The sequence below is a fragment of the Peromyscus leucopus genome, chromosome 3, assembly GCF_004664715.2.
Source record: "Peromyscus leucopus breed LL Stock chromosome 3, UCI_PerLeu_2.1, whole genome shotgun sequence".
NCBI lineage: Eukaryota > Metazoa > Chordata > Mammalia > Rodentia > Cricetidae > Peromyscus > Peromyscus leucopus.
Genome location: NC_051065.1, coordinates 37,476,814 through 37,499,535, shown reverse-complemented (window position 1 = coordinate 37,499,535; position 22,722 = coordinate 37,476,814). Strand labels below are relative to the sequence as shown.

At 42.2% G+C, this 22,722-nt stretch overlaps 1 protein-coding gene across 12 annotated transcripts in view; it reads right to left on the bottom strand.

Annotated features, from left to right (window-relative positions):
- Magi2 (membrane associated guanylate kinase, WW and PDZ domain containing 2) overlaps positions 1-22,722 on the bottom strand; it is a 1,425,274-nt gene that overhangs the window by 86,511 nt on the left and 1,316,041 nt on the right. For 11 of the 12 annotated variants that reach the window (XM_037204343.1, XM_037204334.1, XM_037204333.1 and 8 more), the window contains 4 exons: positions 18,415-18,600; positions 16,122-16,296; positions 10,964-11,159; positions 9,601-9,744 (listed from right to left, as the gene is read on the bottom strand). In XM_037204343.1, the coding sequence (XP_037060238.1) occupies positions 9,601-9,744; positions 10,964-11,159; positions 16,122-16,296; positions 18,415-18,600 (701 nt within the window). The remainder of the gene's footprint in view (positions 1-9,600; positions 9,745-10,963; positions 11,160-16,121; positions 16,297-18,414; positions 18,601-22,722) is intronic. The other variant, XM_037204339.1, reaches the window with a different exon arrangement.

Here is a 22,722-nt window from a genome sequence, read left to right as displayed (position 1 = left end):
GAGTTTTCAGAACAGATCTGAGCAAGGAGGAAACACCTGCCTGTTCCCAGAACTAGAGTTTCCATGGCTTGGTAACAATGATAGATATCACACTTAGGGACAAAGTGGGAAGTCTAACAGGAGACATGAATGTGAGCTGGGACTCCAGATGACTGCCCAAAGGAAGGCAATAAAAGAAAATTTCAAAGACTGTGATAAAGGAAGACCAATAGCAAAGGGACAAAATGAAGTGACAGGATTAAATAAATTGTATTAGCACAGAAATTTGTACACACTGACTATTGTGAACTTGGGGAAACATTATTTAAAAATAAAAACTTAGACTTTTAGATAAGCATATCAAATATAAAGTCATAGAAAAGCTGAAAACATAAAAGAGATGATCTAAAGAAAACTAGCTTCTTATATGAGTCAAAACATACTTTAAAACAAAACAAAACAAATAGGTAGGAGATGGCAGGTGTGACAATCTTGACTGTCAACTTGGTGGCATTTAGATGATAAAAGAAACAAATTGGCATGTTTATGAGGGAGTTTCTAGATTGGGTTAATTGAGGTAAAAGACTCACCCTGAATGTGGGTGGCACCATTCTCTGGGCTGGGATCCAGGGCTGGATAAAGGAGAAAGTGAGCAGCATGCGTCTTTCTCTGCTTCCTGACTGACCTGCAAGTTGGCCATACCTCCTGCTACCACTGCTTGCTTACTTCCCTCTTGTGGAGTATTATTTTAAGGTGTGTTACTTTTGTTTATGTTGCATTTGTTTAACTCTGTGAAGCTGTGCTACTGTGCCTGTGTAAAACACCTGATGGTCTAATAAAGAGCTGAGTGGCCAATAGTGAGGCAGGAGAGAGAAAAAGGCGGGGCTGGCAGGCAGAGAGAATAAACAGAGGGAGAAATATGGGAGAAGAGAGAAAGAATGAGAGAGGAAGGACATCAGGGCCAGCCACACAGCTAGCCATGGAGTAAAAGTGAAAGTAAGATTACAGAAATAAGAAAAGGAAAAGGCCCAGAGGCAAAAGGTAGAAGGGATAATTTAAAATTAAGGAAAGCTGGCAAGAAACAAGCCAAGCTAAGGCCGGGTATTCATAATTAAGAATAAGCCTCCATGTGTGATTTATTTGGGAGCTGGGTGGCTGCTCCCCCCACCCCAAAAGAGCAAAAACAACCCACACTTGCCCTGTCACGAAAGACTGTGCCCTTAAATGGTGGGCGACACAAACCCTTCCTTTCCTAGTCTGCTATTGCCAGGCATTTTGTCCCAGCAGTGAGGCGCATGAGGAACACAAGAGCTCATCACATAACACATTTCACTCACCTAGAAAATGAAATCTGTATCTTAGTACCAAACGACATGACATCAAAACACCCAAGGAAAAGTCAACCACTCCTCAAGGGAAACTTTACAGGACAAATATTTTTAGAGTTTAGCTTGGCATTTAATAAGTATAATGGATAGACGTGCCAGTGCAGAGTGTTTGAACAGGGCAGTACTGAGGCTTCACTCAGGGGACTTGCCACCACACTTCCTCATCCTCTCCAGGACATGCTAGGCTTTACTTATACATGGGTCTTATACAAAAATGTGAACACATTAGGCAAAAGAGTGAGTTGCAACAGATTTGAGAGACTGAAATAATATGCATTATCTGAAGACAATGGAATTATGCTAAAAAGGAATATATAAATTTAACCAGAACAGTCCCACCCATTAAAAAAAACCTTCTAAATAATGCATGAGTAAAAGTGATCATGACTAAGTGAGACAATCAATCATAATGAAAATTACAATATATTTAGAATGTAAAACAGTGATTATATTTCATATCAGAACTATAGCCTTAAATTTATACATTATTATTGGAAACAAAGCTTGAGAATTTGAGCATGAGTCAGAGCACAAGTCATGTTAGAAATCAGAACGCATTCTAGAACACAGAAATTTAAATAACGAACATACCTATAACAAAATAGCCTTGAGTGGAAAGCCTCAATCAATGTTGATATGAACATCAAACTGCTGAGCAGGAAGGAGCTACAGGATTAGGCCATTGGCCAAGGCAAATGGATGGGATGAAAGGAAATACCAGCTGGGCGGTGGTGGCACACGCCTTTAATCCCAGCACTTGGGAGGCAGAGGCAGGCAGATTTCTGTGAGTTCGAGGCCAGTTTGGTCTACAAAGCAAGTTCCAAGAAAGGTGCAAAGCTACACAGAGAAACCCTGTCTCGAAAAATCAAAAACAAAAACAAAAAAAAAAACAAACAAAAAAAAAGAAAGAAAGAAAGAAAGAAAAAGAAAGAAAGAAGCCGGGCGGTTGTGGCGCACGCCTTTAATCCCAGCACTCGGGAGGCAGAGGCAGGCGGATCTCTGTGAGTTCGAGGCCAGCCTGTGCTACCAAGTGAGCTCCAGGAAAGGCACAAAGCTATGCAGAGAAACCCTGTCTCGAAAAACCAAAAAAAAAAAAAAAAAAAAAAAAAAAAAAAGAAAGGAAGGAAATACCAAACATTAAAGCAAATGAGCAGGAGGGTGAATATGTGAGTCAGTCATCTGACAAGGCTGAAGGAAGATGGGAAAACCTTGGGCATGACTTGTAAAACTAGGATTGAGAGGATACACATAATAGTCCAAAGAGAGACATAAATATGTGCTCTGCATGAACCTGTACTCGACTTTCATATTAACACACCAATGAAAAAAAAATCACATGATACCTTTTATGGAAATAGGAAAAGTAACTAGAATTCATCACTTATTCCTAACAAGCCTTCCTGGCAAATCAGTAGCAGCAGAAGGAAGCTGTCCTGAGGAAGCTCAGATGATGGTGATCTGTGAGAGCCCATCAAACACCATGCTAATGAAGGCATCAGAGGCACTCCCTCTGCAGGCAGGAAGCCAAAGAAACAAAGAGGGAACAGAGCTAAAGGACTTAAAAGGATTTATAAAAACAAACAAACTTTGTCTTCAGGAAATGTGATTATTGCAAAGAAAATCTAAATGTTGATTATCAAAATAGTAAGAGAGTTCAGTTGTTTTGTTAAACGATGTAATTGATCAATGCCTTAAAAATAATTGTAGACCAGGGAGATACATAAAGTTGCTAGCTGAGCAGGCCTGATGACTGATGTTCCACCCACCAAAGCCCAGGAAAGAAGTCACATGCAGACAACAGGGCCTCTGTTGCCCCAGTACTCCTAGGGCAAGATGGGAGGTGCGGGCAGTAGGGATGGCAGAAGCCCGGGCCAGCTGGCATGGAAGAGCTGTCTCCAGGAGAAGCTCACAGAAGACTGACTCAGCGGCCAGGGAAATGTGCCGGTGGTGAAAGAGAGTAGACAGAACGATCAGATGTGCTGGTTTAGAAACAGACCTACATAACGTAGCCAACCAACTTGACTCTTGGTTAATTGCAGTACTGAGGCCCCAACCTGGGGCCTTTTTCATGGGAAGCCCTCTACCACTGAATTACATGCCCAGCTCTCAATTTTTGAGACAGTGTCTTGCTAAGCAGTAAGGCTGTAAAAACTTTTAATTCTGTTCAATGAGACAAGGATGCAAGTTTCCCACTTTCTTTCCACATTAAGCATAAAATGGAGTTTTATTAATAAATTCTGGAGAATGCTTAGATAGCCATTGAAATAGCACCTCTGCCTCACTTTCTTTTATTCCTTCCTTAATATAATGTTTTTTTAGTTCTTTGAGAAACTTAGAAAGAAAACTCTGAACAAGAACCAAAGAATCCTGCTGAAGGTAGAGTTGTGCATCTGGGAAATTCAACATTTCTTGACAGATGAACATGCTGTCATTGACGCAGACAAACAGGTCAGCATAACTTAACTCTTTCCTTTATGCTTGCTTGAGAATTCATTTTGAAAGTCTTAAGAAACTTCTAGAGCTCCTAAGAGTTTTTAAAAATACAGTGACGATTGCATTACATATTTATTAAATAGAATTTATTCTATTTATTATAAAGTTGTCCTTATAGACCAGGGAGAAGAGAGAGTCATAAAACGATGCTGTGGCATGAGGTTATGCATAAGGATGAAAACTGAATGTCTGTCTCCCAGCACAGGTGTCGATGTTTACGACAGTGAGTTACAGGGTTGGAGAGATGGCTGAGTGGGCCAGAGCTTTTGCTGAGGAGGCACGGGAATGTGAATTCAGATTTCTAGCCTCTCCCCACATGTAAAAAGCTCGGTGTAGCTGCACTTCCTGTACCCGAGCACTGGTGTGTGTGTGTGTGTGTGTGTGTGTGTGTGTGTGTGTGTGTGTGCAGAGGTGGGAGAGTTGCTGGGGCAGCCGGCCAGCCATCTTAGCCAAAAAGTTCAGCAAGTGCCAGAGTCAGTGAGATACTCAGTGTCCTTCTCTGGGCTCTGCATGCATGCACCTTCATCCACACAGGTGCACACACATCCATCACACAGACACACACAGATACACACAGACACAGACACAGACACACACACACACACACACACACACACACACACACTTATATCACACTATGTAGGGACAAATATTCAACAGTATGTGAAGAAAAGACACATTTTTCAAGAGGGGATGCCCAGATCTAATAACCATAGGAAAAAATGATGAACATCCTGTGGAATGAAGGCATACAAATTCCTTCACATTCATTGGCCAGCGAGTCTTGCTCAATCAGTACAGAGAACCTGCCTCCTAAGAAAAAGATAGTGATGTGCAGTGGGCCTGTGAGAAAGCTCAGAGGGCCAAAGTGATTGCCACCAAACCTGACCACTTGGGCTTAAGCCTCAGGACACATGTGGTGAAAGGAGAGAAGAGATTTCTACAGGCTGCCTTCTGCCCCCACATGTGCACTGTGCTACATGCTTTTCTTAAAAATAATAAATGTACTGAACAATTTAAAAACAGAAAGGAGACTAGGCAGGAAGGAATGCAGGAAGGCAAATGATGTGGACCGCTAGCCTGCACCTGCGCACCCACACAGGTGGACATGCACCTGAAGGCATGCACACACTGACGTGCAAACTCATGCCCAGATGATACGTCATTTCCTTTTATCAGAGTGAGAGTTCAGAAGACAGAAACACAAGTTCTGTAAGAATGACTACTTATCAACATTGTTGGTATGTGTATAACTTTGCATGGTAACCTCAGATATTGTTTTTGTGCTCCTAGCTGAGTAAATATGTATCTGTCTAGTAATACACTAGTCTAGAGAAAGTCTTACATGCATGGAACTGGAGGGTGTTCAAGGATTGTACTAGTTACAACCTAAGATCCATCGGCAGGGGAAATTCCAAATGCCCATAGAACAGGAATATAGACAGGTACACAGACTGTAGGATATCGACCCAAATGGAAAACTCAGCAGTGAAAATAAATCCACCAACATGGATGAATCTCATGAAAGTAAGTTATAAAAAAGGAACCACAGGGAAGAGCATGCACATTGTGAGTCATTTGTACAAAGTTCACCAAGTGTGCAAAATGAAATCAGCATTTGTGGGAACAGCAGTCAGAACATCAAGTACTTCTTTATTTAGGGCGGGGGCTCTTTCTCTCTAGGGTGGAAAGGTAGGAGGGAATGGAGACATGAGAGGTTGATAATGTTCCCCCTCCCCTTTTTTAAAGCTGGGATAAAAGCTCATGGGTGTTTGAAGTATCATTAGTATTTATTTCTGTCACATATGTTAGAAACAGTCTTACAAGTAGTTCTGTGTTTAATAGTAACAAATTATAAAATAGAATATACATCATTTAAATACTTATTCTGTAATTTCAAGTTAGATGTGTCTGGACCAGGAATAAAACTGACAAATGCAAAAGAAGTTTAAATCAGTCAGTTATGCTTTTCATTAAGATAACACAAAAGATGGGTAAGGTGTGTCCTTCTTGTACACTGCTTGGCTAGCTAAGGTTTTGGGCCATCTGAAGCCCATTGCAGGCATGCTCCACAGGGAACCACTAGCCCAGGCATTGTTGGGCACATGCAAAGGCCACTCAGCTACCAATAGAGAATAAATGACGTTCTTCATAAATTTCACAGAGATGAGGAATGTATTACACTTTCATGGGAGCAGAAAGCATTTTTGCCTTCTTCCTCTGTGTTTGGGGATGCTAAGCACACACTTTAGCAGGCCCCCACCCTTCATGCTGGTCTACCTTTAGAGAACCATTTTGTTCTCCTCTTAGATTCTCTTACACCCTTCATGCTGGTCTACTTTAGAACCATTTTTTTCCTCTTAGATTCTCTTACACCCTTCATGCTGGTCTACCTTTAGAGAACCATTTTGTTCTCCTCTTAGATTCTCTTACACCCTTCATGCTGGTCTACCTTTAGAGAACCATTTTGTTCTCCTCTTAGATTCTCTTACACCCTTCATGCTGGTCTACCTTTAGAGAACCATTTTGTTCTCCTCTTAGATTCTCTTACGTTTTATCTGCCGGACTTTTATTAAGCACTCAAAACTATTATTCTCTCCTCCAAATGCCTCACATTTGTCTCTGGATTTCTCACGCTCTCTGCAACATTGAGCTTCACCAGAAAGCTATTCTGTATGCTCGTTTTTCTTCGCCTGAGTTTTCTACTTAGTTTCAGTTTTTAATGAGGTTATATTTCTAAGAACTTTGTCCCAGAGACTTATTCATTAGTTATGAAGATTTTATCCCTGTTAACTTTGTTGGAACTAATTTCTCTAATGGTCTAATTTGCTAAATTTCTCTGCCAAACTAATCCTCACAGCTGCAGGAAGCCAGAAAGAACTGGTGTGGTCTACCTGCTTTTCCTCACCTGTTCTATGAAGATGGTTGTTATTTGTCTTGATAAAACTTGGATGCCTAGAGACAAGCTTAAAATAAAAGATGGAAACTAAAGTGTCCCAGAATCCTCAGTAGAATGGTGCCCTTCTTTTGTGTTAACACTTCGCCTGGGTTTCTCTTTGTCCCTACCTAAATTCTGTATTATCATTTTCCTACAACCAGACTAACACAAATGACCAGGAAAGGAAGTCTCAAATGCAGAGGCTCAAATCTGGTGCAATACAAAGTGTCTAAAATCCACAGTATCCATGTCATAAATCTATGGGCACAGAGACTAGTTCATGTTACAGAAGCACCAAGCCCTTTGGTAGTAATCTGGATTTCAACAATTTTACTGTGGCAGACTAAATCTAAGCTTCTATTAGACTGTTACCTCCAGATTTTCTTTTTGATGTTCTTGATGATGAACATAGTATCTACCAAGCAAATTTGATCAAGTGTGTGTGTGTACATGTACATGCATGTGTGTGTGCATAGAGAGGTCATACATTGAAATTGGAGGTGACAGAATCATGTTAATAGGGAGAAAATGTGTTGTAGTAGTTCAGAGGCTGGGAGGAACTTCATACTGGCTTCTATTTTTGAGCTATTTTTTAGTGATAGCTCATGAATGTCTAGATCACCTAGCTGTCTCAGGAATCTTGAAAATTTAAAAACCAAGTCATAATACATGTAAGGTTGACAAGACCTTGTAAAACCTTATTAGCACAGATATTTAAGCTTCATATGTACCTGAATACTAATAATATCAAGGTAGAAACTTGTAATAAACTGAGAACAAGTCCTTGAGTAACTTTGTTACAGATTTTCCTAACCAATAACCTAAGTATTATCCAGTTAGTGCATTAGCTTAAAATAGTCAAGCCATAAGTCACACAACTATTGATGGATCGTGGTCCTGGATGAAGTCATTTAAATGTGTCTGTGAATTAGGATGTGCATGCTCTGATCAAGTGCAACTGTGTGCCCTGTAACTACAAAACACTGGCAAATCCCGAGACTAACTGCTTCAGCTGTGCCGAGAACCATTGCTGTGGCTGTGCTGAGAACCATTGCTCGGGCTGGGGCTCTATAAAAACTTTGCTCTCTATCTATCTAGGCTTCTGCGACTTGGAAGTCCTGTACCTACTCAGCAGGGAGCCACTGGAACTGGTTTAAAATATGGCAACCTCTAAAGTCACGGATGGTAGCAGGCTAGGGATTTGTTCCTTATCTCACTAGGCTCTGGTCATTTCTCCCATGATCTCTGTATTATGCCGACTTTACTTGCACTGGAAGGATTAACTTTATTTTATTTAATCACTCTTGAGCTGACTTTGCAGTACAATTCTGGCCTGGGCAGGTGGCTCGGTAGGTCAGGGTACTTACTGAGCACCCGAGTTCAACCCTCATACCACACATTTTGGAAGGAGACAGCCAATTCCCCCACACTGTCCTTTGACCCCCAAGTGCATTCTGTGGTATGAGCATGCCTCCACCATAAATAAATCAACAAACATAATTCTATAAAAAGAATGTGCCATTCTGGTTTGGAGGGAAACTATAGAGGCAAGAAGCCATGTGAAGACCTTTCCTGCTGATTCCTCAGAGAGAGAAGCATAGGGCAGTGTTGGATCAGGCAGGGACTGTCTATATCTGGAGTCACTCTTGTCTGGGGTAAAATTCCACCCCTACAACCTTCCAGCTATCAGATAATTGTAGAGGATGGAGGAAAACAAGATTTTCATTCTTCTTAATTTTGTAGTAGATGATGCCTTGATTTTGGAAACAGAATGATAGACAATAGCTGTGGTGGCGTGAAGAACAAGTGCACTTCCCAAGAACTGGGTGGCAAGGCTTAGTGCAAGGACCCCAGATTTTAGAACCTCCAAGTCACAACTTCCCTCTCCCTTTCTCTATGAACTTAAAAGGCAAGGAAAGAGGACAAGGTTGAGTTCTAGATGTACAAGAAGAATTAAACTTAGTTATGTAGTTGCTGGTGCTGTTTGAGACAGGACAGGAATATATCTAAAGTTATGTTGTTTTGAACCTGTTGATGCAGAATGAGTTATTCCATCAATCATCACCTGAGTATGACTGTTACTTTAAAAATCCCTCCTCATGTGCACTCAAACCGAAGCACCTAACTGCTCCAGTTTTTAAGAACAACCTATGTGCTAGAAGCTGAATCCCCTTTCTCCTACTGTGCCTGACTGCCCAATATCCAAGTCCAAAGGCCAGTCAATACGAAGGAGACATTCCCAGAGAGACAAGGCCATTTGATTAATGTGTGTGGAGGGGAGGAACATGAAAGGGAAAATAAATTTTGAAAGATTCAACCTCAATGGAAATAGAATCACTGAACTATAGAAGAATAATAGAGCTTGTCTCTATTTCAAATTATTTCTTAAATTTCTTTCCTCTCCCCTCTTCCTTTCATTTCCTCATGAGAAAATACCAGTATGTTGAGGTTTATCAATCTGTAGACATTTATAAACAGAAAAACAGGAGACACTGTAGTCTTTTATCTGTTTTGGTTTTTGAGAGTGTGAGTCATACTATTTTTCCCAGGATGGCCACAAAGTTACTACAGTCTTGATTGTCATCCTCCTGCCTCAACCTCCCCAGTGCTGGCATTATAGGGATGCACCACCATACGGGGCTTAATGCTCTAATTCTTTGTGTTTGACCAAATCTTTAAAAGTAAGGTTATAAAACAGAAAGGGTAAAACCTGCTTGTTTGAGAGCATGCCTCAACACCCTCCTGATGCCACAGTGGGGTTCTCATGAGGGTCAAGGAGCTCTGTAATGTGAGGCATCTTACCCTCATTCTGCCGTTCCTTATGGCTGGCCCATCCTCTGCCAATCTCAACACGTACAGATCCATTTTGTATTCCCTTCCTCCACGAATGCTGAATCCAAATCCTTTGGCTCCTTTCTCCATATCCACAGTGAAATAATCAAAATCCTTTGGGAGTGGGGAAAAATGGAAGATGGAATTGTTTAGCATTAGAGGGACTTCAATGATCAATTTCCTTGTTCCCTCTCTCTCTCGTAGTTAATGTGTTCAAATAACATGTTGTTAAAAGACACCATCTGCTTTTACAAGACCCAGCTCCAAAGGCTCAAGTAGGTGAGAACAGAGGACTCTGTTAAAGCAAACAGCACAGCTTGGGTTGGCTTTCTTGATCAACTTGCACCTATTGCATGACATCACCTCTTCTAAATTTTCTCATTCATTATTGTTAGCAACATAAATAAGTCTGTCCAACAGTGATGTCTCTCTGTGAGTGTAAACTACAGTTTTATGAGCTGAAAAGTGAACTTGAATGTATTCTGACTGCATCTTTCAGTTATACAGGCAACTGACCATCAACTCAGAGGATAAAAAAATAAGTTTTTCTTTCCCCTAAAATGTAGCATGTCCAAGACTTCCTGACCATCACCATTCTTAAACTCTGTGGGGATAAAGTTGTTCCTTAATTTAATAATGGGACACAATATAATTGGATAGAATGGAAGTTGTACTTAGTTTCTATCTTGGTATCTCATTACCAAGTGATGAATGTTTACCAGACATTGAGCTCTGCTCTTGTTACCTTGCACAGAGGCTGAGCATTTACCATGGCCTATTGGAAAGAGACACCCTTGAGGAACTGGAAGCTCTGAGTGGTCAAGGAAGTCTCAGGAGGAATGTCCAATGCCAGCCAAACCCTTTTTTGTGCACACAGGGACTTTGGCCACTGCAGTGTATGCTTAGCTTGGCTCTTTACCACAGAGTGGGAGGTAGGAGGCCATTTAGAAACTATGACTCTCAAAGACACCGATGGCTGGAATATGTAAAATTTTCTGCATTAGTAGCATTTTGGGGTTTAGCAGGAGCTTACAAACAAAAGCTGTTGACAAAGCTATGTTCTTGGAGTTAGCTGGCTAATTATCACCAAGGATTAGTTTATCTGTGACTACCTACTCACTCCTGATTGATTATGGATGAATGTCCTGTTTATTCTGGAATAGATTTATTTATGCACTGAAGTTTTGGAGATGCACTTGTTACCCCATACCGACACTAAGAACAGAGCCCTGGCCGTCTGCTCCAGCAGGGTGTCCTTTCTGCATCTCTTCTACAGCATGACTCGCACATGAGGAAGTCTTACTGAGGACCCTGTGGTCTCCAGCAGAGGTACCTGTGGCTGCCTGTAGTCTGACAGGGGGTACTGCCTGGTGTCTGGGGAGTGCTGCCGGTAGTCCAAGGGTGGGGGCTGCGGGTAGTCCCCTCCTGGGGGTTGCCTGTAGTCCAGCGGGGGTTGCCTGTAGTCTGTGAAGGGAGGCTGCCGGATGTCTGGCTTCACATCTTGCCTTGCTTTAACTTCTGATCTGTAACTAGATAAAGGAAAAGGGAGTTTGCTTTCGTATTTCAGAACTCTGGGGAGATTAGAAAGACTCTAAGCATGGTCCAGCCACCACAGCTTGTGGGGACCCAATCTTTGAAATGGTCTCATGTATTTAGGATTTAAGAAACTGTTAACAAATGTCATATTATATACTTTCATTTGGCTCCTTAAGAAATCAACATAAACAGAGCCTTTAATCCCAGCACTCAGGAGGCAGAGGCAGGTGGATTTCTGTGAGTTCCAGGCCATTTGGTCTACAAACCTAGTTCCATGACAGCCAGAGTTACACAGATAAACTTTGTCTCAAAAACCAAACCAAACCAAAACCAAACCAAAACAAACCAAAGAAACAAAAGACAAACAAACAAGAGAAATTGACATAAAAGTGATGTTTCCACCAGAATTTTGTGGGAAGGCATCATGGGTATTTCTCTCTCACTTGGCTATTTAGACACTACATAGTCAGGGGGTTGGAGGGCTGGCTGAGTAATTCAGAGCTTGCACTGCTGCTGTAGAGAACTTAAGTTCAGTTCCCAGCACCCACGTCAGGCAGCCCACAACCACTTGTAATTCCAGCTCCAGGGAATCGGGCTCTTTTGCACTCCCCAGGTACTGCACTCATGTGCACATACCCACACACAGACACACAGACATACACATGCATACATAATTAAAAACAAAACAAATCTTTAGAAGAAACCCAGCTGCACAATCAAGGGGTTTAAACATGTCATGTCCTCTCCCTCCTTCTTCCCTCTTCCTGTTTGCCTCCCCGGCCTTTCTCTTGGTCTCTGTCTGTTTCTGTCTCCCTCTCTTTCACATACAAACACAGTGCTTGGCACATCATCATGGAAACACAATTGAAATGATCACTAAATAGTTTATAGACATGTTATTACTGGCTTTTTTAAAGTTTTATTTTATGTGTATGAATGTTTATATGTATGTATGTGTGAATGGTTGCATGTTGACCTTAGCAGCCAGAAGAGCACATTAGTGCATGGAACTGGAGTTACAGAGGGTTATGAGTCACTGTGCGCCTGCTGGGAACTAAACCCCAGTCCTCTACAAGAGCAAGGGCTCTTAAACACTGAGCCATCTCTCCAGTCCCAACCAGGGTTATTTTAACTGCCAAGTTGCATCTTTTGGGGCATTTTAGATGTTAAAGACGTGACAGAAAGCAGTCATCAAATAGAGTGCAGGCCTGGAGTCCCGGCCTCACTGGGAAAACTGGAGCTTAGACCTGCAGAGGCTGAAGCATGAAAGCACGAGATGACCCAGTACGACATTCATTTCTAGCTTGTTTTTAGTCCTTACTCACAGATCAACACAGAGAGCAGAGGCAGAAGCTGAGAAATCTTCTCTTCTCTGCTCTAAGCTGAGGGTGCTCCCTGGTCACAGTGGCAGTGATAGTCAATCCCTGACATTGTGGGATCATGGGTACATGGGTAAGACAAGCCAAAACCTCAGCTTTTACATTTTATAGCTCATGGCCTGTTGCTGCAGTGCAGATGTAATTAGATTAAAACAATATTCTGAAGAATCAGCAAAATCTTTTCTTTTCTTTTCCATTTTTTTTTCCTAGATAAGGCCTAACTATGTAGCTCTGGCTGGTCTTGAATTTGTGATATGTCTCCATCAGCCTCCTGAGATGCTAGGATTGTAGGTGTATGATCCCATATCTGGTGGGATTAAGGGAATATTCAGCACACAAAAAAGGCTCAACGTGTGTAGAATTTCACATAGAAGATGGCGTCTTTACTTGTTTGTGGTCTGATGCTGATTACTAGCAAATATCAAAACAAAAAGTCAGCCTAGCAGTTACCACTACTATAACCCAGCGCTTGGGGCGGGCACACGGGAATTGCAGAACAGTGGATGTGTTTGTTCACTTGGGCTTCTTGGGAGGGGTTACTGAGTGGTTTCAATCCCCGCTCTGAGTAGGGTATGTTTGTTACTTAACCCTGCAGAGAGGAAGGGCATCCTTCTGTCTCAGCAGGATCTCAGCAGGCTATATTCACGTGTTGACTTCTTTGTGTGTGTGTAACAGTAATGGTGAAGAGAAGGAGGCCCACACTTTGGGGGAGGAGCTGGAGATGGGAGAGGCAGGAAAGAGGAAGGGAGAAATGAAATATTTATATTTTAACTAAACTTAAAAAAAAATGAATCATTTTGGGACTGGAGAGATGGCTCCATGGTTAAGAGCACTGGTTGCTCTTCCAAGGGTCCTGAGTTCAATTCCCAGAACCCACATGGCAGCTCACAGTTGTCTGAGGCCATCTTTTGGTGTGCAGATGTACATGCAGTCAAAGTATTCATATACATAAAATATATAAATAAATAAATCTTAAAAAACCACTTCAGGTCTGGAGAGATGGCTTAGTGGTTAAAAGCACTGGCTGTTCTCCCAGGGGACCTTGGTTCAATTCCCAGCACCCATATGGCAGCTCTCAGTTGTCTGTAACTGTAGTCCCAGGGGATCTGATGCCCTCACACATACAGGCCAAACACCAGGGCACATAAAATTTAAAAAAAGAGGAAGGAAAAAGAAAAAAGAATCATGTCCAGTCTTGAGTATCTAGGGTTCCAGGGGGTGAACAAATACGTTTTCCAATGCTCTTCCACAGGCCTTGTCATTTTCAATGGCAAACATCAATTACCCTTGTTGGCGAACTCTGTTCTTTACGCTTAGTTTTGGAATATATTCAAGAGATCCTTCTTGCTTTTACTTATGATCACTTTAGAATTATTTTGTGATTCCTGAGTGCATAGGGTAGCGTAGGAAGTTAACCTGTGAGTAAATGAGATTGCATACATTTTCCAATGCTCTTGGAAATCAATATCACTTATTCTACTTTGCAAAATAGAAATATTTAAGAAGACTGCCATTGCAGTTTTCCCATTCTTGCCTGGGAAATGGCTCACTCTGACATGCAGGTGGGCATGCCTTGTTCAGAAGAACTATGGGAACCGACTTGGCAGCACTCCAGCCTAATCTAGAAACAGGTTAGAGATGCTGCTGCCTGACACCATGGCCGTCTTTGGAGGAGACCATGAAAACGTTTCTGATTTCTGGTAATCATTGAATTTTTTGTTCAAACATAAATGAATCACTGGTAACAATAAAAATGTAAGCCAGGGAACCCAAGCACAGGCCTGTAAAAGGCTCTGAGACTGGAGTGGCTGCTTCTCAGGCTGTTCACGTGACTGAGGTAAATTTGTTGTGGTTTGTAAACATTTGAATCATGTAAACATGCTAACTTCATATACAGAAATACTTCATTTTGTGGTCATGGGAGAAGTATTTGCAAAGACCATTGCTTCCATGTCAGGGAGACGGAAGACCTAGTGATAAGCTAGGAGGAGTTGGAACCCCCCACTCCTCGTCCTCTCGTGCTTTGCTCTTCACAGTGAGAGAATCTTTTCTGGAGAGATGATGGCCAGTGCACAGGGGAGTTAACTAGCTGGTAGAGGTGAGATTACCTGCCCAAGGCTAGAAGTAAGACTCAAATCCAGGGTAGCTGCACTCGGAAACAAGAAGGACGACCAGATTAACTACAGTGGCAAAGCCAAGAGCAGGAGTGTGAGACAGCTGAGGAATGAAAGTGCGCTGAGTCTTCCCTCCAGCCTGGCATGGAGCCTGGGAAAGCCAGTGCCGTCTGTCCAGATGACACTGGTGCAAGCAAGCTCAGCTGGGCTCAGGACTGAGGCAACCAGAACTTACTCTTCTTAGGAGCTGTCAGTTTCTTATCTCTGCATCATTTGCTCAATGGGGCTTCTCTTCCCTAGCATATATTAAAAACATAAGCAGCTAAGGACAGCCAGGCACTCACTTTCCATGAAAGCATATGGGAAAACCATAGCAGAATGGGTTTTATGGGAATGTGGTTCAAGGGAAATCATTGTTCTGAGAAGGTGTGAAGGATGGAGCCAGGGAGTTCTGAAAACCAGTCTTACTCCATCTTCACGGACATGGCATGGGCATGGGAGTAGCCGTTCAGGAAATGCTGGAATCATAGGCTAAGGAGGCATTTGCATTCAGGTATGTTCTGCCTTTCTCCTGTTGGAGGAAGAAAAACATACGGGAACACATCCTTCTTTATTTCTTAAATGGATCAACCCAAGCTGGGCTCTCTGTTACACACAACTCACAATAAGACATTTTTATAGGACATTCCTGTCTTCTAGTCTCATTATTAGTTCAGGAGGTCCCATGTATGGAATGGATAGCTCATTAGATTGTAGAGAGGACAGTGTAAAGTTCTCACTCAATTAGCCGAAAGTGTGGACAGTTGTGATTGGCTAGGAGTTCTCTGCTTCCCCTCCCCTCCACACTGCCATTGAGCTTCAAAGTACCATGTTTATGGCTCAATGCTTTTCTGCAGCCATCTTTCCATTCTTAATCTGTTTTATCCTGTCAGCCATCAGTCTGCTCTGCAGAGGGACAAGTGACAGTTTTAGTAAAGAGAATCCAGAGGTGTCACTTGCCAGCCTGAAACCTATAGCAACTCCCCGCTCTATTAGGACAAACGCGAGGACTTTGAATATGCTTACCAGAGCTTCGGGGTTGGCCTCACCCTCACTGGACTTATCTCTAGCTCTTCCATACCCTATTTCACAACAACCCTGACCTTGCTCTGTCCTTCATGTTTGGGTTTCTCTCCTGCCAGAGGACCCTTCTCATTCTAGAAGCTCCTTAACGCTCTTAGCCAGTTAACACAAAGTAATCTGTGATGGCTCAGCATTCCTGCAGAGGAGCATCTCTACTGCGCAGGGCAGACGTTGAGTTATATTTACTAATGAAACAATATATTAATCTCCTCCCTGCTGAAACCATATAAAACTACACATAGTAAGTTGAGCTGTATGAAAATCTCTCTCACTGCTGTGAACTGTCCCCATACATTCCCGTATCACCTCTCAGACTCAGAAAAGTCAGAGGAAACATTACCTGTTTTCATGTCCTTGTAGCTGAAGAGGTTGAGGAGGAGCTGGCTGGGCAACAGGGCTGTTGGGGGTAGCTGGGCTTGGCTGGGCCAGAGGGCTCTGCTGGGCCAGAGGGCTGTGCTGCTGGGCCATGGGACTTTGTTTCTCTGAGCTGGGTGCCGATGCCGGGCTGTTGAGCTCTGATGGGAACCAAGGCAACAGATGTGGTCAGGTTGGCATCTGATCAGGAGCAAGAAGTAAACAGAGGTTGGAACTCATCCCTCCTTGTGTGATTCCAGGCCTTGGTCATTTCAGTTTCTGCTGGGCCTTTCGCTAGCAGGTTAAACTTACCAAGGTTCACACCATTCCTGGAAGGAGTATTCTTTCATTAATCACAATCATTACTGAGTAAAGTTATGAAAAGTCTTGTCATTTTGTGGGAGGAAAGGTCACAGAAGCAAACAAACCAAAGTAGGAACAATGTACTAAAACTATGGGTAAATTACTCAAAGGAACAAGCATAAAATATTCTGATATCTATAACTATTCCAATGTTGCTGAGAGAAAATGTTCTAGCCAACACCTTTCGGCTGTTTAAGAGATCTCTCTTCCTTTGCTTTAGACACAGCCTCACGCTATAGCCCTGCTGATCCTGGAAAGGCGGTCTTTACTCCACCTGCCAAGGAGCTGAGTGGTGGGGTGTGTGCCACCACAGTCTGCCCAAGGCTTCCAACATGTGGACAGGAGGCTAGCTGTGGGAACTGAGACTCTGTTACCACCTCTTCCCTGGCCCCTAGCCAGCCATATTAAGTGCCTACATTTCTCCAGGGAGAGTAAAGAACTCCACACATAGGAGATTCATGAGACTATTCAAAATCTGCTTCTTGGTTTTTTTCTTACCTTAACAACATAAAATTTCAGTGGATATGACCTCCAATGTTAGAGTAAAGGCAGGACCAACACTTCAGACTGGGAGGGCAGAGAAGCATGCCCATGCCCGGTCTATAGAAGACAGTTCTGCTTATACTTCATTTCCATTGACTGTCTTATACAGACTGGTGCCTTCAGACAACATACTAAAAGCATGGCTCTTATCATTGGTCTATCTGTCTGTCTGTCTGTCTGTCTATTTTTGTAGTTAGGTAACAAAGGGAGGTAGCCTATTTGCATTTTGATATAAACCACTTTTCTGTCTTCTATTATAGTCCAAATGTCTTAATATCACCCCTGTTTTTATTAGGGATCAACTTTACACTCTTCACATTTGGGTCAGATAATTCTTTACTGTGGGGCACTATCCTGAGCATTATAGGATGGTTAGAAGCATCTCTGACCTCTATTCACTAGATGACAGTCATATCCCCGCCCCAATCATGACAGTCAAAATTGTCTCTAGACAGTACCAGATATTCCCTAAGGGTCCCAAATCTCCCTAGTTAGGAGCTTCTGTTTCATAATTAAAGTTAGGTGACTGGCTACTCTGCCATTTAGTGTCCACATATCAGACAGTCTACGTGGAATGGGTAAGAGGCAGCTGAGTCAAATAAAGAATGCAAAGGAAGCCCAAGAGCCCCTGGAGGGGACCCGTGGCTACTCATCAGTGGGCTCCATCAACCCCTGGAGGGGACCAATGGTTACTCATCAGTGCGTTCCAAAGATGAACTTCTTCAGTTCCATTGATGAAGCAGAAGCTACAACCCAGCAACCAGTCTGCTGTGCATGGAAATCGTAAAAGAATGTAGATGGGCCTCAGTTGTGAGTGTGGGTTGATTACTGTTCTGAAACCTTTGGGTGTTAGGGTTGGAGAAATTGTACAGAGAAATTTGAAAGGCTAAGTGTTAATTTTACATTCTTATCAGATGTAACATTTGTTAAATGAGCTCTCTTTGGACTGCAAAACCAAATCTTCCCCAGGTGTTTCAAAATCAATCTGACTTTGAAGGCTTTTCTAGAGATTAATTATTAACATGAGCAAGCATCTTCTCCTCTGTCTTTTTTTTTTTTCTTTCAGGTTTGTATTGCTACCTGCTGGGTTCAGTGAGTGCTGGCTTTAAATCTCCATAAAACTAGTATGCCTGAGACCCCAGGACTCTGGCAGCCCTGTCTTGGGATTCCTACCGCTGAGCCTGCAGGACGGTTCCTTTCTAATGAAGCTGCTGAGTGTGAGTTTGGGACAAAGTGGAAACGGCGTCAACCTCTGACACTCAGACAGCACCTGGTGTCAGCTGGTGGACTCCAGAAGCTGGGTGAGCAGGCTGAAGAGCCCTGGGTGAATCTGTGGTCTGACTGTCCCTCTAAAGGCCACCTCAGGCACTCACCCTCCTGAGGAATGATGCGAAGGGTGACACTAAGACCCGCATCCTTGATGAGCTTCACGATGTCAGCGTGAGGCATGCTGATGATAGACTGGCCGTTGACTGCTAAGATCCGGTCTCCCACTTTTAGTTTTGCACAGCGATCTGCAGGACTCCCATCAATGATGCGTCCGATTTTATGGGGCACAGCTAAAAAAACCCCAACAGAAATAGGTATCAGGGACATCACCAGTATATGTTCTATCTTCCAGTCCCACCTAAGACAAGCAATGCAATGCCAGAATTCTTTCCTTTGCCAATGTTTTTGCCTTTTCACACAACAACCATTTCTAATAAATGTGGTTCTGTGCATTCTACTGAGACCACAGTTCCTTAATTCAAGTCCTTTGCAGTGACAGGCCAATTCTAAACCCAAAGAGCAGAGGTGCTCAAATTTTAAGGTGTATTAAACTCATCTGAGGATCAAATATAAGCTCTCTGAGCCTTCCCCAAAATAAGAATCTGAATGTCTAGTCAGGAAACATGAACCATGGATTTCTAAAACAGCTTCTTGGGAGAGTCCAGTACATATCAGTGTTTGAGAACCACAGGTGTAGAAAAGTGTGCAAAAAGCTCAAACTTGAGAGATAGTGGTACAGCCTTAGGAAGTTACAATAAATGACAGGAACTTAATATGTATCTCCATCTTATTGACAGAAGGAAAGAGGGGAAATCCTTAAATATCCACTGATCCGGGGAGCAGCTACCTGTCCAAGCCACAGAACTTACCTCAAGTCTGATAAGATTTAGTTTAAGGGCAGCAAGTTTTCTATCATCCTTTCCTTTCCACTTCACAAGGTGGCCCTGAGAACACACCAATGTTATGTGTCCAATGGATTTTATCAATCCAAGATGCCATTAGTGGCAAAGATACAATTTTAAGGGTCATAAGAAAGAAAAAATAGAAACCTGCCCCTTAAATAATTATGCTCATTAACCAGAAGATATACTCCAACTGTTGAGATATTAAAATATTGTAAAAGTTTTAGAGTTGGTATAACTTTTATGTAATTCTTTAAAAAATGAACACATTTTACTTTAATCTTTATATGTTTGAGAAGAGCCAGATACGTGGGGATGCATATTTTTCCAGCAGGATTACTGACATTTAGTGTAAATGGTGGACTACATACCAAGGTTGCTGTGTCTGGGCTCAGATCTCAATAGTGCACAGTGTCTCATGTGTCCCTTCAAAGAACTTGTAATCTAAAAACCTGCTAATGGATCAGGTACTGAGCTAGTGTGCAGAAACAGAGGTAGACACACCCACTGTTCAGATTCTCTAAGGATGTCGACACCTTGAGCTCTCAATTTGGCACATGTGTTACAGTGAAGGGTGGATTATCAACTAATAACCATGGAGAGAAAGGACAATTAGTGAGTTAATGAACTAAGACCTTGCTCACTATTCTACTGTGGAAGGTTATAGATAGCATGGAAAAATATTAGCCATGTTTGTGTCCCTGAAGTGAAACTCATCATGTTTGAGCCCCAACTCATTTTTGTTTACCATAAGCACTAATGTGTTTAATTAAGAGAGTGCTATTTAGAGTGTACTAATGACCATTTTAGAGTCATAGACTGTATTTCTTGGCAGAAATGTAATAAGAACAATTACTGATTCAAAAGCTAATAATGTGGGCAGCAGTGAGGTGGCTCATCAGGTAGAGGTCCTTGCCCGGACTGATGACTGGAGTTTAATCGCCAGATCTCACAAGGCAGCAAGAGAGATCTGACTCTGCGGAGTTGTCCTCAGATCTCCATGGTACACTGCGGTACTCCTGCACTTACACACACACACACACACACACACACACACACACACACACACACACACACACCATACACGTACTAAAAGGAATAAATGTAAAAAAATGTAGATATTGGAAGATTTTTTGGTTTGGTTTTCAAGTATAATTAGGGGAGAGGTTTTTTTGCTTCTCTGTTTTCTCCTTTCCACGCTCAATATTTCTTGGAATGATCTATAAATAGTTTGGCTTTCCTGCCCATAAATGTGGACACTGTTATCTTTCCTGTGATCTTTGGGAAGTTGGCTAAGATCTCTTAACCTTTTCCAACTATTCTTGGGATAATAATGTCACCAACCTCATGGTAGTCTTAGAACTAGATGACCCATCATGTGTAGGTGGCTAGTAGAACAGTACCTGAACCTTAAGAGATAATCTCAAAGTATTAACTATCATTCTTTTTATTACTATTTCCTTTCAAATCTTTCTTACATAAGTGTGTGTGTGTGTGTGTGTGTGTGTGTGTGTGTGTGTGTGTGCGCGCGCGCGCGCGCCAACTTAGCTTTTTTCTGTATGGGATAACTTATAAACATGAAACCTAAGGGGATGTAAAGAGTACCATCCTTCAAGCATCACATGGGAAACAACTTCATTTAAGAAAAAATAGATGTGTTTCAGGGATTAGATTGACACTGGATGAGGCATGTCTGCCTTTCTCTGATTTACCATCAAAATCATTGCACATATTTGTTGAAAACACCAGCTTGGAGCTAATAGTTTATTATGCAAAGGGAAATCAACATAGCATGGATCCTTTGGCTATCTACTTTTGGATTTATTGAGGGCTAGTAACAATTCCTTCTACTTCTTTTGAGTATTTACTAACATGAGACAAGCACTTTGTTAAATGATACCTATTTATTTAACATTTAAATTTAATTTCTATTTAACATTTATTTACATAACATGAACATTAAAATTTAATATTTAATAAACAAGTTATTTATAGATGTAGTTGTATTTATATTAAAATGCACAAATGTAACCTTTAAGTCCTATAAAGTAACTGATACCATGATGAGTGTGCTGTGGAAGAAATGGATAGAAAGCAGATGTCAGTTAGTAATTTGTTCAAGGTCACAAAGGGCAAACAGGGCTCAGAGCCCCAGTGACCCAGAGTCCAGTCATCAGAGCTCTTGGAGAACCCACCACTCTACCTCTTGGCTTTGCCTGATGTTCAACCTCTAGCCTACAACTCACTTTGAGCGTCAGCCTGGTGCTTTTATTTGGGACTGTACCCTGTCTCTAAGCCAGGATTCACAAACAGTGCATGTGCAGTGCAGATGCAGGGAAGGGTGGGAGCCAGGCACTGGGGATGCTTTGATGACGGGATGCTTTGATGCAGCTGAGGTACGGCAGGAGAAAAAGAGGGGAAGGAAAATTGGATACCCCTTAGATCCTGCTTAGTTAGGACTTCACATCACTGTGCTATTTCTTTGCTTGAAGAAATTTGGGGGCGTGTCTGAGAAACACTGACATTTGGAATGAGATTTAAAAATCTACTGCAAACACTAACAAATGGTGCTTGGACAGCTGGTTTTCTGCTTTGACTTTTTGCGCCTCTGTCCTCTCCTCCACTGCACTGTGTCATCTGGATTTACTGGGCATAAAATCCCAAAGGTTTCAAATACTGTCTCCTCCCCACAATTTTGTGTACTCAACAACAACGAAAACAAACAACCCAAGGTTATTATTCATTTCCAAGTGCCATTCGAAGCTCTTTTTCAAATCCTTCCAGCACAGTAATCAAGCACATTTTTCTATTAAGAAAACATGCTACGTCAATCCAACCCCGGAATCCTTGCCTGTGGCATCAAACCTTGGGCTGGTTCCTTTCTGATGGATCTGTGGGATCTGGAAGTGCTTGTTCCACAAGGGACAGGGGAATGACTTGTCTGACTGTTGAAAGCATGCTGCCTGAAATCTCAAGATGAACATGGCATTTTAACTTTCTTTCAGTAGTTAGAATAATGTTGCAATAAAAATGAAATGGAAACAAATTCTATGTTAGCCACCCAGAATGACAGAATGCTTTACATAAAACCCAAAATGAACACTTCAACATGTGCTCAGTTATCAGAAGCCCCGATAAGGTTCTGTTGGCATCTGCTTTAATACAACCAGCATTGGAGACTCTTGGCATTTGAAGCAGCCTCACTTTTTCTTTATTGGCATTTCCGCTACATATGCAAGTACATTCTGATGCACAACAAATTTTTGACAAGGGTGCTTCCAAAGAGGATTCTCTCTGGGAACAAGACATAGTCCCATTGCTCGGAGATAAGGTCTGCAGAGCTTATGTACCCCACCCCCTACCTTCTGTGTGGTGCTAATGGAATTACAGAGCAAGGAAGAGGCCCTGACCTAGGTTTCTACTATTGGGATGAATGGTACTCGTTAATTCTGTGAGAACTGATGACTAAGGTAGCCGCTGGAGTGCAGCCTGTTTAGATGCATGCCTTGC